At 36.9% G+C, this 15,585-nt stretch overlaps 1 protein-coding gene across 2 annotated transcripts in view; it reads right to left on the bottom strand.

Moving 5' to 3' along the window:
* Positions 1 to 1,334: 1,334 nt before the first annotated feature.
* The window catches only part of LOC128645334 (histamine N-methyltransferase), a 103,327-nt gene continuing 89,076 nt past the window's right edge, over positions 1,335 to 15,585 (bottom strand). For both annotated transcript variants that reach the window (XM_053698256.1, XM_053698257.1), the window contains exons 6-7: positions 8,650 to 8,743; positions 1,335 to 1,901 (exon numbers count right to left, since the gene is read on the bottom strand). In XM_053698256.1, the coding sequence (XP_053554231.1) occupies positions 1,540 to 1,901; positions 8,650 to 8,743 (456 nt within the window). In that variant the 3' untranslated portion in view covers positions 1,335 to 1,539. The remainder of the gene's footprint in view (positions 1,902 to 8,649; positions 8,744 to 15,585) is intronic.

Genomic DNA, 15,585 nt, shown 5'->3' with positions numbered 1-15,585 from the left:
AGCAAAGTCCCCACTACACTATTAACCACTAAACCAACCAGCCCCCCAACGCAAAGTAAAACATTATACTATTAACCCCTAAACCTCCAGCCCCCAACGCATAGTAAAACACTATACTCAACCCCTGACCTGCCAGCCCCCAAACGCATAGTAAAATATAACACTATTAATGCCTAAACCGCCAGCCCTCCAATGCATAGTAAAACACTACATTATTAACCCCAAAATCTGCCAGCCCCCGAATGCAAAATAATCCACTTACATCTAGCTCCCCTAACCTAACATCCCCTTAGTTAAATCAAAATAGATTAACTGTTACCAAAAGAAGCCTAATTACCTTTAAAAAAAAAAAAAAACTTACCTGTGAAAGTAAAAAAAAATATCTTACCTTTAAAAAAAAAGAAAAAAAAGCTATCATTACTATAAAAATGAATAAACCTAACATTACAATTAAAAGAAATTACCATTTCCAATAATAAAATGACATTACTTAAAAAAAAAAAAAAAACTAATATTACTAAATCTCCTTTATACTTACAAAAAGTTATATATTTATATACAGTATACAGGGTAAGGTATATGTATTTAAAAATGACATTTGTAAAACATGAATTTGTTATGATATACAGTGGTTGCATGGTGAAAGCTTTCAGACAAGTTTTACTAAAGGTCAATTATTCTAGGTCAAGAGGATGAAGCAAATTTGATGAAAGAAGTAAATTGGAAAGTTGATTAGAACGGCATGCTCTATTTGAATCATGATAGTTTAATTTTTACTTTACTGTCCCTTTAAAGATATTTTACTACTTTATCTTTAAATGGAATACTAGTGGATTTAAATGACACAAAGGGGTAGATTTATTATATGTCAGACGGACATGATTTGCTGTAACAAATCATGTCTGCTCGACATTGCTAAATGCTGACAGCATATGCTGTCGTCATTTAACATTGCACAAGCATTTCTAGTTAAATGCTTGTGCAATGCCGCCCCCTGCACATACGCAGCCAATCGTCTTATGACCGCTGCTTCTTAACTTATGTTTCCGGCGAGCCCGAAACTTTGGGCGGACACAGCTGCATATGCTGCTTGTTAAATTTGGTCTAAAGTCCTTACCCCATGAATGCCTGTTTTCACATTCTCTCTTCATGGAATGTTATTAAATTAAATTGTGTGAATAAATACAATTTTTCAATCTTCAGTTGATAAATGAAGAGCTCCTGGGAACATATACTTGTAAGGACTCAAAAACAGACTAGCATGCATTTTGTGTTTCATTTGCATAAAAGAAACATGTTAAACTCTTCCCATACAACACAAGTTCACCATAGAGTATTATTTTATTATTTTTTATTTCAAATATTTTGCAGTAATGTGATAGTTTTTAGTTAGTTATTTTATATTGATACAACAGAAGCCTAGTAAACTGTTCCTATAAAATCAAACTTAAGTATATATATTTTTGTATAAAAAAAAAAATTAAAACTGCAGTGTCAAAATGTTCAGATCACAACATATTGAGTTGTAGTTTTCTTTCTTTACCGGTTTTCAGCCACTATTGCTACGAGGTCGGTGGTAACAAATATTCTTCCATCATTTTCAAAGCTAAACTCAGGGCTTCTTAAATCAGACATTATTTGCTCTTTTAACTCAGGTGGAGCTGTATTAGTAAAGTCATGTATTTCAGTCAATATGTCCAACACACCTTTTACATTCTTACTTCCTTCAAGAAAACATTCAGTTATGTCTACTTCACTGGGAATTTTGTATGTTTGATACTTGGCTGACATTGAATCAAGAACATTTATAATATCTTCAGAATGTAAGTCCAAAGTAAATCCTTCATTTGGCTGTAGCAGGGATTCATGTTTTCTGTACAATGCATTCCAATGGCTGTCTCCTGTTAAACCATTAAAAATATGGTATATAAATAGGTTGTCACAAAAATCATGTCTGGATAGGGATAAAAAAAAATGTGTGGAAACTGCCCATTTTTAATCAAACCTAGCAAAAGTTTATTGATATATAAAATAATATTTGAATAGTCTATTTAAAAGTATACTAGTCTTGTAAAGCATATTGGCACCCTCACATAATCAGAACTGCATCAATGTTAAACTGTCTCTGGGTTACCAGGTTGAGTTAATCCTTGGCTAGCAGAAAGAGGTATAACTTAGTTTCTTTCTGTGACAGCATACCTATGTAGGCTCAGTAACATAAATCACTATTACTAAACAAAAAAAGAAGGCGCTATACAGTAGGTATAAAAATATGTATATACTGTAGTCGACATATACACTGGACGCCACAGAACTCTAAATGGGCTGATTTTCTTATTTTCCCTTAAGGAAATGAATACTGCAGTCCTACAACAAAAGATGAAGGTGCCACACAGACTGTTCCACTGTACATAGAGAAAAGAATTCTTCTGAATCAAAGACACTCCCATGTCTGCAATACAACAGGTGCAGCTAATTAGAAATGTGCGATTCGTTTCGGATCAATTCGGAAATTCGGCCGAATTTGGTAAATTCGGAGATTCGGATCGATTTGAATTTCCGAATTCAAATAGTGTCGAATCTACGAATAAATCCGAATTAGTTTGGATTTATTCGGTAGATTTGGATGGCAATGGATGACACTAGTATTGTACAGTATATTAGGTTATATCACTCTGCTATGGGTTACACCTAATATACAGTACATAATACTAGTCTAATACACAGCATATCCCACCTAACACATACCGAAATTCCGAATTTCCGAACCAAACCGAATTTATTCGAATCCGAATGAATCCGAAAAAGAATCCGAAACGAATGTATTCAAATTTTTCCGAATTCGAATCGATCCGAACCGAAATTCGAAAAAATCTGAATCGATCCGAACCGAACCAAATTTTTCGATCATGCACAAGTCTACAGCTAATAGTGCTGCGCTGCATGCACCAAAAAATCTCCTTTTCAGAGTGTATTAGAGAACACTAAATTGTACCACCGCTATCTTATAAATGAATATATAAGTAGGTGAAGAACGACCTACAGAGACAGGCTCAGTGTGAAAACAATTTTATTTTAAAACACAAAAAAGAGATCTATAGTATAATATTGGTCTTTATTCTAAAATGCAAGACTTTTCTCAGCATTGAATGTTGTTTTATCAGGCATAATGATGTAAATAGGTCAAACGTTAATAAAACACACTAAGCCAATCAAAATTCTAAAATCACAAATGTTCTCTTATACAATATATTAGTTGGTATAACCATGTTAACCCTTGAGTGCTGCACACATCCAGGTCAGCCCATCTAAAAAATCGAAAACTAGTTTAATATGTATTCATACACATTAAACTAGATATTAAATTGAAAAAAGTAACTGACACATCACAGTATTCAAATGTAATGATACAATGTATAAAAGCAAACATGTGTATGACACTAAGATAAAAAAATCCAATCCCTAACGCATAAATATATCAGACTTACTGAGAAAAAAAAAATAGTATCTGCTCTTTAATAAATATGTGTATTCTTATAGCATAAAAGGTGCTAAAAAAATTACCCACTACGGTACCATAGAATATTAAACATCTGTTATAAGAAATATATTTATTATACTTTTTTGGATATCTTTTATGTGTTTTAAAATAAAACTGGTTTCACACTGAACCTGTATTTGTAGGTCATTTTCTAACTACTAATAAATTAACTTATAAGATAGCGGTGGTACAACTTCTCAATGGTTCTCAATCCGCTCTGACAAGGAGATTTTTGGTGCATGCAGCACAGCACTATTAGCTCCACTGTTGTATTGGAGATATGGGAGTGTCTTTAATTTGGAAGAATCCTTCCCTCTAAGTTGGTGTCCAGTGGAGGTGCATTCTAAACTAGAGAGACATTGAGCTCTGTAACATAAATATATATGAAATGGACACAAAACCCAATTTGTTTCTTTCATACTTCAGATAGAACATGCAATTTTATGCAACTTTCTAATTTACTCCTATTATAAGTGAGTGGTACAGCCCATACCATCAAGATCCATACCGTAAACTGAAAGTCAGTAGTTATGGCTTTTATGTTACAATGCTGTAACATAAAACTCATAACTAAAGTGCTAAAAAGTATACTAACACCCATAAACTACCTATTAACCCCTAAACTGAGGCCCTCCCGCATCGCAAACACTAAAATACAATTATTAACCCCTAATCTGCGGCTCCGGACATCGCCGCACTATTATGCATATTAACCCCTAAACCGCCACACTCCTGCATCGTAAACACTAGTTAAATATTATTAACCCCTAATCTGCTGTCCCTAACATCGCCACAACCTACATTACTGTTATTAACCCCTAATCTGCTGTCCCTAACATTGCCGCCACTATACTAAAGTTATTCACCCTTAAACCTAACCCTAAGTCTAACCCTAACACCCACTAACTTTAATATAATTAAAATAAATCTAAATAAAAATTACTATCATTAACTAAATAATTCCTATTTAAAACTAAATACTTACCTGTAAAATAAAACCTAAGCTAGCTACAATATAACTAATAGTTACATTGTAGCTATCTTAGGTTTTATTTTTATTTCATAGGCAAGTTTGTATTTATTTTAACTAGGTAGATTGGTTAGTAAATAGTTATTAACTATTTACTAGCTACCTAGTTAAAATAAATACAAATTTACCTGTAAAATAAAACCTAACCTGAGTTACACTAGCAGCTAACCTTACACTACAATTAAATAAATTATATTAATTAAATACAATTAACTAAATTACAAAAAAAAAACACTAAATTACTCAAAATAAATGATCAAATATTTAAACTAATTACACCTAATCTAATAGCCCTATCAAAATAAAAAAAAAAACCCTATCCTACAATAAACTACCAATGGCCCTTAAAAGAAATCAGCATTTTTACCTGTAAAAAAAGAGCATTTAGCTCTTTTTCTGCCCAAACCCTAAGATAAAAATAAAACCCACCCAATAAACCCTTAAAAAGACCTAACACTAACCCCCGAAGATCCACTTACAGTTTTTGAAGACCGGACATCCATCCTCAACGAAGCCAGGAGAAGTCCTCATCCAAGCGACAAGAAGTGGTCCTCCAGACAGGCAGAAGTCTTCATCCAGACGCCATCTTCTATCTGCATCCTTCCGACGCGGAGTGGCTCCATCTTCAAGAGATCCGGCGCAGAGCATCCTCTTCTTTCCACGGCTCTTCAAGAGTGAATTCTCCTTTAAATGACGTCATCCAAGATGGCGTCCCTTGAATTCCGATTTGCTGATAGAATTCTATTAGCCAATTGGAATTAAAGGTGAAAATATCCTATTGGCTGATGCAATCAGACAATAGGATTGAGCTTCAATCCTATTGGCTGATCCAATCAGCCAATAGGATTGAGCCCGCATTCCAATGGCTGTTCCAATCAGCCAACAGAATGCGAGCTCAATCCTATTTGCTGATTCGATCAACCAATAGGATTGAAGCTCAATCCTATTGGCTGATTGCATCAGACAATAGGATTTTTTCACCTTTAATTCCGATTGGATGATAGAATTCTATCAGCCAATTGGAAATTCAAGGGACACCATCTTGGATGACTTCATTTAAAGGAGAATTCATTCTTGAAGAGCCGTGGAAAGAAGAGGATTCTCCACGCCGGATGTCTTGAAGATGGAGCCGCTCCGCGTCGGAAGGATGAAGATAGAAGATGCCGTCTGGATGAAGACATCTGCCTGACTGGAGGACCACTTCTTGCCGCTTGGATGAAGACTTCTCCCGGCTTTGTTGAGGACTTCTTGCTGCTTGGATGAAGACTTTTCCCGACTTCGTTGAGGATGGATGTCTTCAAAAACTGTAAGTGGATCTTCGGGGGTTAGTGTTAGGTTTTTTTTTAAGGGTTATTGGGTGGGTTTTATTTTTAGCTTAGGGTTTGGGCAGAAAAAGAGCTAAATGCGTTTTTAAGGGCAATGCCCATACAAATGCAATTTTCAGGGCAATGGGGAGCTTAGTTTTTTTAGACAGGATTTTATTTTGGGGGTTTGGTTGTGTGGGTGGTGGGTTTTACTGTTGGGGGTTGTTTGTATTATTTTTTTTACAGGTAAAAGAGCTGATTTCTTTGGGGCAATGCCCCACAAAAGGCCCTTTTAAGGGCCAGTGGTAGTTTATTATAGGCTAGGGTTTTTTTATTTTGGGGGGGGCTTTTTTATTTTGATAGGGCTATTAGATTAGGTGTAATTAGTTTAAATATTTGATCATTTATTTTTTATTTTGTGTAATTTAGTGTTTGTTTGTTTTTTGTAATTTAGTTAATTGTATTTAATTATGTAATTTATTTAATTGTAGTGTAAGGTTAGGTGTTAGTGTAACTCAGGTTAGGTTTTATTTTACAGGTATTATTTTAACTAGGTAGCTAATAAATAGTTAAAGGGCCACTGTAAGTAAATATTTTCTATGCCTGTTACTAACTAACTACCCCAAATACGCTTTTTATCAATAGCATTGAATTAACATATCTCTACCGTATATCAGAAATCTTGTCTGCAAATTTAATTGTTTTCCAAACCCACTCCGTAGGTATCTTTTGCTCTGTACCAATCCGTTTACAATACCTAGGTTTCAAAATGGCGCTTTAAACACAAAGTTATTGGTTTAAGTATTTTGAACATGCAGTGCTGAAAATAGTGGGCAGGATAACGTGACATCATCGGCGAAACGTTATGAAACTTCGTTTTGGAGAAAATATAGGTCAGTAGGTTTTAATTAATGTTTATTAACTTTAATATGTTAGTTGTTTAGCTTAAAAATTATAACAGAAAGTAATCCTTTAATAACTATTTACTAACAAGTCTACCTAGTTAAAATAAATACAAACTTACCTGTAAAATAAAAATAAAACCTAAGATAGCTACAATGTAACTATTAGTTATATTGCAGCTCGCTTAGGGTTTATTTTACAGGTAAGTATTTAGTTTCAAATAGGAATTATTTAGTTAATGATAGTAATTTTTATTTAGATTTATTTTAATTATATTAAAGTTAGTGGGTGTTAGGGTTAGGGTTAGACTTAGGGTTAGGTTTAGGGGTTAATAACTTTAGTAGACTGGCGGCGATGTTGGGGGCGGCAGATTAGGGGTTAATAAATTTAATGTAGTTGGTGGCGATGTTAGGGGCGGCAGATTAGGGGTTAATAAGTGTAGGTAGGTGGAAGCAACATTGGGGGTGGCAGATTAGGGGTTAATAAGTGTAGGTAGGTGGCGGCAGTGGCGGGGGGGCAGATTAGGGGTTAATAAGTGTAATGTAGGTGGCAGCGATGTTAGGGGCGGCAGATTAGGGATTAATAAGTGTAGGTAGGTGGCGGCAGATTAGGGGTTAATTAGTGTAGGTAGGTGGCGGCGGTGTCGGGGACGTCAGATTAAGGGTTAATAAGTGTAGGCAGGTGGCGGCAGTGTCGGGGGGAAGATTAGGGGTTAATAACTTTAGTAGACTGGCGGTGACGTTGGGGGCGTAGGTAACAGTGACATTGGGTGTGGCAGATTAGGGGTTAATAAGTGTAGGTAGGCAGTGGCGGTGGTGACAGATTAGAGGTTAATAAGTGTAATGTAGGTGTCGGCGATGCCGGGGGCAGCAAATTAGGGGTGTTTAGACTCAAGGTTTATGTTAGGGTGTTAGGTGTAACACCTGTTTTGTTTCCCCATAGGAATCAATGGGGCTGCGCTACTGAGCTTTACGCTCCTTTATTGCAGGTGTAAGGCTTTTTTTTAGCCGGCTCTCCCCATTGATGTCTATGGGGAAATCGTGCACAAGCACGTAAAACCAGCTCAAAGCAGCGCTGGTATTTGAGTACGGTATAGAGCACAATTTTGCTCAATGCTGCAATATTGCCTGCTAATGCCGGGTTTATGAAAACCTGTAATAGCAGTGTTATAGGGAGGTAAGCGGTGGAAATAACTTGCAAGTTAGCACTGAGCCGCTCTTACCGCAAAACTCGTAATCTAGCCGTAAGAGAATTAAAGGGACACTGAACCCATATTTTTTCTTTCGTGATTCCGATAGAGCATAACATTTTAAGCAACTTTCTAATTTACTCCTATTATCAAATTTTCTTCATTCTCTTGGTATCTTTATTTGAAATGCAAGAATCTAAGTTTAGATGCCAGCCCATTTTTGGTGAACAACCTGGGTTGTTCTTGCTGATTTGTGGATAAATTCATCCACCAATAAAAAAAGTGCTGTCTAGAGTCCTAAACCAAAAAAAGCTTAGATGCCTTCTTTTTCAACTAAAGATAGCAAGAGAATGAAGAAAAAATGATAATAGGAACTACATTTCCGATGATGCTCAGCCAGCATTTTATCTAGCTGAGCATCATGGGAAATGTAGTTCCAAAACCTCTGGAGAGCAAAGTTTGGACACCCCTGCTCTATCTGAATCACGAAAGAAAACATTTGGGTTCAGTGTCCCTTTAAGTATGATAATTGGATATTTAGTTTTTTATTTCATGCTCTATCTGCATTATTCAAGTTTAATTTAATTTTGATTTCCATTTCCCTTTAAATTTAAAACAAAATTCCATTTATGTTCGGTTCTGTTTTTATCCAAAAAATAAATCTAATATATATTTGTCTTACTTGACAAGAGAATTATAACAAGTTTTCCTTTAGGTGCAAGACAGCTCATGAAGAATTTAACTGTGGCATATGGGTCTTTTACATAGTATATCATCTGAAAAACAAAACAAAAACAAACAATATATTTAATTATAATAACATGCAACATTCTCATTATTGTGACATCCTTATATTAACAACAAATAGATTGTCATTACAGAGACAGAGGGCTAGATTACAAGTGGAGCACTAAATTATCTCGCTCACGCAAACGGGCAAATTTGCCCAATTGCGGGAGCGAGATAATTAACCAGCCATTACAAAGTGGCTGGTTATAGCTATCACTAGCGCTCAGAAAATTAACCAGTGATAAGATATATTTTTAAATTTATAAATCAATCCCAACATACTGTCTAGTGTAGTTTATTAAAAAAAATCAAGACAGCTCTATTTTTTAAAGGGGCACTAACCCCAAAAATTTTCTTTCATGATTCAGATAGACCATGCAATTTTAAGCAACTATTATCAATTTTTCTGCGTTCTCTTGCTATCTTTATTTAAAAAGCAGGAATGTGATGCATAGGAGCCGGCCCATTTTTGGTTGAGAACCTGGGTTATGCTTGCTTATTGGTGGGTAAATGTAAGCCTCCAATAAGCAAGCACTATCCATGGTGATGAACCTAAAATGGGCTGGCTGCTAAGATTTACATTCATGATTTTAAAATAAAGATAGCAAGAGAACGAAGAAAAATTGACAATAGGAGTACATTAGAAAGTTGCTTAAAATTCCATGCTCTATCTGAATCATGAAAGAAAAAAATTGGATTCAGTATCCCTTTAATAAAATTACTGCATTAGGCAGTATTTTAGGGTTAAAGTGGGAGTGGGGTGTTGGAAAAAAAAAGGCACTGAAGCGTGCCTTTACATTGCGGTCTATGGGAACTGTGTGTTCCCAGTAAATATATATGTATATGCTTATATGCATATATATTTTTTGTGTTAGTATGTGTATATACAGATATTAACACATCAATATATGTATATCAGCATATATATTTATTTGCTGGGGCTAAAGTTCTGATACAGTTTCTAACATCATCAGAACGAAGCTCCCATAGGAGCCTTTGGAAGCATACTCTCGTGAGCACAATGCTTCACAGCGATTTGAATGCGAGGTTGCGATCGCATTGCTGAAAACTTGTAAAACCAGAGCACATTATTGTGCGCTGGTATTACACAGTGGAGCGCAAATATCGCTTTTCACAAAGCGATATTTAGAGATCCACTTGTAATCTGGCCCTTAGCGTTTAGAGACTGAATACACTATCAAATTGTAGAACTATTCTAAATAACAAAATGTACAATATTTTTAAAAAATGCAATTAAAACATCAATGAATGGGTTGTTTTTCTTTCCTGATTCAGATAGAGCATGCAATTTTAAGCAACTTTGTAATTTACTCCTATTATCAATTTTCCTTTGTTCTCTTCGTATCTTTATTTTAAAAAGTAGGAATGTAAGCTTAGAAGCCGGCCCATTTAGCCACCAATAAGCAAGTGCAACCCAGGTTCTGAAGCAAAAATGGACTGGTTCTAATCATACGTTCCTGCTTTTCAAATAAAGATACCAAGAGAAGAAAGTAAAAAGAAAGTTACTGAAAATTGCATACTCTACCTGAATCATGAAAGTTTAATTTTGACTTTAGTGCCCCTTTAAATGGTGCAGATCCTCAAAATGCAACTTATATGCCACAGGCTCCAAAAAAATCTAATTTATCTTGGAGTTAAAAACCATGATACACTCACAGCTCAGAACACAGTCCATAAATTAAAATTACATTAAACATTAAGGGCCAGATTATGAGTGAAGCATAAAATTGAACTTTCGCAAGCTCAATAATTGCGCTCCACTCGTAATACAAGCACACGCAATTGTGCGCTGGTATTAGAAGTGGCCCACAATACAAACACAACACCATGTTCACATTGCATTGAAGCTTTGCACTCACGAGAAAGTGCTTCCATAGGTTCCAATGGGAGCCTCGTTCTCATGCTGTCAGACACGGCATGAGAACCTAGCGCAGCAAAGGGGGTAAGTCGCTCAGCAAATTTAAATATATTTATATGAATACAGTATATACATATATATTTATGTGTTACTATGTGTATATAATATACAAAAGACAGCAGCACCAATTCTTCACAGCAAAGTTATGTGTTTATTGGGACCTAACCAACATAGTGCAACAACGTTTTGGTCTACATGACCTTAATCATGTTGCATACAAAAGACTACTAATTCACCATATTTAAAGCCAATATTACAGTTAATTGAAATGTTAACTCTTTCAACATCTCTTGCACTAAATTTAGGCATATTATACACCCCTCCTGGGGGGGGGAGAATTCACAATAAACAATCACTGCGTATAATGTATATACAAATCATTTTTTGACAAAAATACAGAACACATCCTTATAGTTTCTAAAGATTTAAGGAAACCCATCTAATACAAACAAGTAGCCCAATACATCCCCCTTACTATAACTGCTATTCTTTCTCCCTATTCATTCCTTTTGGCTCCACAGAGTTCAGTGTAAATATCCAGAAACTCTCTCTTTCCTTCAAAAGTTTAGTCCTGTTTCCCCCTCTCCTGGGTCTCAGAATGAGAATAAAGAATATTGTAACAAGTTTATGTGCATTTTGAATAAATGCTCATTTGATCTGATAGTCCTGAATGTAGAATACTTACAACGGGAGTTGGATGCACAGAAGGAGGATCTTACCCGGCTAGAGGGTGCATTGAAGGAGATGACGTCATTGGAGGAGGCGGAGAAACTCCTAGCCACAGTCAATGCCTCTGTGAAGGAGCTCAGGAAGAACATAGAGGCACGCAAGAGACAAAAGTTTTTTCAGGACGAACAGGGCTATGCTGATGGTGAGGTGTATAGATGGTCCCCAGCGCATTCATATGATGACAGGAGGAGAGGCGCGATGTCCAATAGACGTAGGAACCGCCGACCACGTGATGTTGCCGGAAGTTCAGCTTCCAATACAAACACCTCGTCGGGGGACTCAGAGGCAAGTGCAAGCGGGGTGGCAGAAAACATTGACGCAGATGGCAGGAGATCAGGCCAGAATAGAATAGAACCCCGGAGAATGACATGCAATTGCAACTGCCATCAATAGTGGTAAATATATCCACTCATCCCTTTACCAAGTCTGAACTGGGGGTGTTGAATAAGGGGTTATCCTTTTGAAAATGTTTTTTGCACAACAGTATAAAGGTGACAACATTGATAAGGCTGATGGTAATGTAAATATATTGTCTTTGAATCAATTAGGTTTAACCCCTTAATGACCACATCACTTTTCCATTTTCTGTCCGTTTGGGACCAAGGCTATTTTTACATTTTTGAGGTGTTTGTGTTTAGCTGTAATTTTCCTCTTACTCATTTACTGTACCCACACATATTATATACCGTTTTTCTCGCCATTAAATGGACTTTCTAAAGATACCATTATTTTCATCATATCTTATAATTTACTATAAAAAAAATTATAAAATATGAGGAAAAAATGGAAAAAAACACACTTTTTCTAACTTTGACCCCCAAAATCTGTTACACATCTACAATCACCAAAAAACACCCATGCTAAATAGTTTCTAAATGTTGTCCTGAGTTTAGAAATACCCAATGTTTACATGTTCTTTGCTTTTTTTGTAAACTATAGGGCCATAAATACAAGTAGCACTTTGCTATTTCCAAACCATTTCTTTTCAAAATTAGCGATAGTTACATTAGAGCACTGATATCTTTCAGGAATCTCTGAATATCCATTGACATGTATATATTTTTTTTTAGTAGACAACCCAAAGTATTGATCTAGGCCCATTTTGGTATATTTCATGCCACCATTTCACCGCCAAATGCAATCAAATAGAAAAAATTGTTCACTTTTCACAAATTTTTTCACAAACTTTTGGTTTCTAACTTAAATTATTTACAAACAGCTTGTGCAATTATGGCATAAATGGTTGTAAATTCTTCTCTGGGATCCCCTTTGTTCAGAAATAGCAGACATATATGACTTTGGTGTTGCTTTTTGGTAATTAGAAGGCCGCTAAATGCCACTGCGCACCACACGTGTATTATGCCCAGCAGTGAAGGGGTTAATTAGGGAGCATGTAGGGAGCTTTTTGGGGTAGTTTTAGCTTTAGGGTAGTGTAGTAGACAACCCCAAGTATTGATCTAGGCCAATTTTGGTATATTTCATGCCACCATTTCACCGCTAAATGCGATCAAATTAAAAGAAACGTTAATTTTTTCTCAATTTTAGGTTTCTCACTGAAATTATTTACAAACACCTTCTGCAATTATGGCACAAATGGTTGTAAATGCTTCTCTGGGATCCCCTTTGTTCAGAAATAGCAGACATATATGGCTTTGGCATTGCTTTTTGGTAATTAGAAGGCCTCTAAATGCCGCTGCGCATCACACGTGTATTATGGCTAGCAGTGAAGGGGTTAATTATGTAGCTTGTAGGGAGCTTGCAGGGTTAATTTTAGCTTTAGTGTAGAGCTCAGCCTCCCACCTGAAACATCAGACCCCCTGATCCCTCCCAAACAGCTCTCTTCCCTCCCCCACCCCACAATTGTCCCCGCCATCTTAAGTACTGGCAGAAACTCTGCCAGTACTAAAATAAAAGGTATTTGGCCCTTTTTTTTTAAAAAAAAAAAAAAGCATATTTACATATGCTGATGTGTAGGATCCCCCCTTAGACCCCAACCTCACTGATCCCCCACCATACTGCTCTCTAACCCTTCCCCTCTGCAATAATGGGCGCCATCTTGGGTACTGGCAGCTGTCTGCCAGTACCCAGTTTTGTAACAAAATGTGCCTTTTTTTTTTTTTAATTCCCTTTTCTGTAGTGTAGCTTTCCCCCCCACCGAGACCAACCCCCAACCCCTTCCAGGACCCTTAGATTGCATTTAAGTTGTTGTTTTTTTAACTTTTTACCTTTTTTTTTTCTGTAGTGTAGCGGTTCCCACCCGCTCCCGCCCCGTGCACGCGCCCGCCCACCACCCCCGTGCACGCGCGCGCTCCCGTGCGCGCCCCCGTAGCTCCCGCCCCCCGATCCCGCCCCCCTCCACTCCACATAGCGCACCGATGGCCGCCACCCGCCTCCCACGTAAGCTCCCACCCACCAACGATACCGGCCATCGATGTCCGGTGCAGAGAGGGCCACAGAGTGGCTCTCTCTGCATCGTATGGCCAAGGGGGGTTATTGCAGGATGCCTCCATATCGAGGCATCACTGCAATAACCGGAAAGCAGCTGGAAGCGAGCAGGATCGCTTCCAGCTGCTTTCCAGACCAAGGACGTACGCCACACGTCCTCGGTCATTAACTGACTTTTTTTTGAGGACGTGTGGCGTACGTCCTTGGTCGTTAAGGGGTTAAGGAATAAGAGCAATGTTACCCCGGTACCCAAAACCATTCAGTACAAACGTTTATACATTTAGTACAGAGGGATGTGGAAAATTTAAAAACTTTTGTTAATAAGCATACTACTAGGAGGAAACATAATGTCACTAGGAAAGAGTTACAGGCCCTTAAGGTATTAAAATTAAATAAAACCATAATCTGCAAGCCGGCTGATAAGAGTGGGGCTACGGTATTGCTTGATAAATATTACTATGTGAATTAAATACTGGCCCAGTTAGGGGATGGAGATGTATATGAGCCAGTCAGTAGTAATCCATCATTTGATATTAAAAGGGAATTGGTGAAGTGTGTAGACAAGGTATATAGGAATGGTCTTTTGACCAGATAGAGGTAACGTTTTTAATACCTGATAGCTTTGTGACACCAGTTTTCTACACACTCCCCAAGATCCCCTTGTCGCCCCATAGTGGATAGCATTGATTCTATATTAAATAACATGTCAATTTATTTAGATCAAATTTTGAGACCCTTGGTATCACAATCAGCATCATATATCAAAGATACTGGTGATTTTTTAAATAAGTTAGAGGATTTACATTTGGAGAGAGATATGTTTATATTATTTTCATGGGATGTTAATAGCCTCTATACTTCTTTCACACATATTAGTGGAATGGATGCTGTGAAAAGTGCTATACGATCTAGCAATATGTGTACTAATATACAATGCCTCTTGTAAGCTGCTGGTGCAATGCTGAATACGGTGAGCGTATTGCTTGCCGTATTCAGCGAAATCTGGCGGACCTGATCCGCACTGTCGGATCAGGTCCGCCAGACTTTGATAACTAGAGGCCATGGAATGTATTTCTTTTATATTATTCCGGAGCCGATATGCTTGCACATGTGCAGCAACACTCCTTCAGATACCTGTAGTGATATCTAGGTTCCAAAAAAGCAGAACCCTTAATTAGAGATGGGATGCATGAAATGTATTTAGTCTTAAATTCCCCTAGGTTCTATGAGAAGTATTAATAAATGGATATTTACTAGCATCATTAATGTTTATCATTGAAGGTAAGTTATCTCAATGAAGTTATCTGCATAAAGCAGATGTGTCCAGTGGGTAAATAAACTAGTAGATGTCTAAGGTATAGGTACATATATATATATATATATATATATATATATATATATACACTGTATCAGTATATATATATATATATATATATATATATATATATATATAAAAACACATATATATTAATATAAACATTGTATGACACAGCTCTTCATTTTTATAACTTTTATTAGTTTATATAAAACTAGTCCTAAAGCCCGTTCACACGGGCCATTTTTTGCAGTACAGTGGTCCCACCCCTGGCGTTCTCTCCCTCCCACTCTCTTTTGCTTTCTCTCTCTCCCCCCTCTCTTTTGCGCTCTCTCCCCCCCCTCTCTCTCTCTCTCTCCATCTCCCCCTCTCTCTCTCTCTCTCTCTCTCGCTCCCCCTCT

This window comes from Bombina bombina, chromosome 1, assembly GCF_027579735.1.
Source record: "Bombina bombina isolate aBomBom1 chromosome 1, aBomBom1.pri, whole genome shotgun sequence".
Taxonomy (NCBI): domain Eukaryota; kingdom Metazoa; phylum Chordata; class Amphibia; order Anura; family Bombinatoridae; genus Bombina; species Bombina bombina.
Note: the sequence above shows the minus strand (reverse complement) of the source record. Positions and strands in the feature narration are given on the sequence as shown.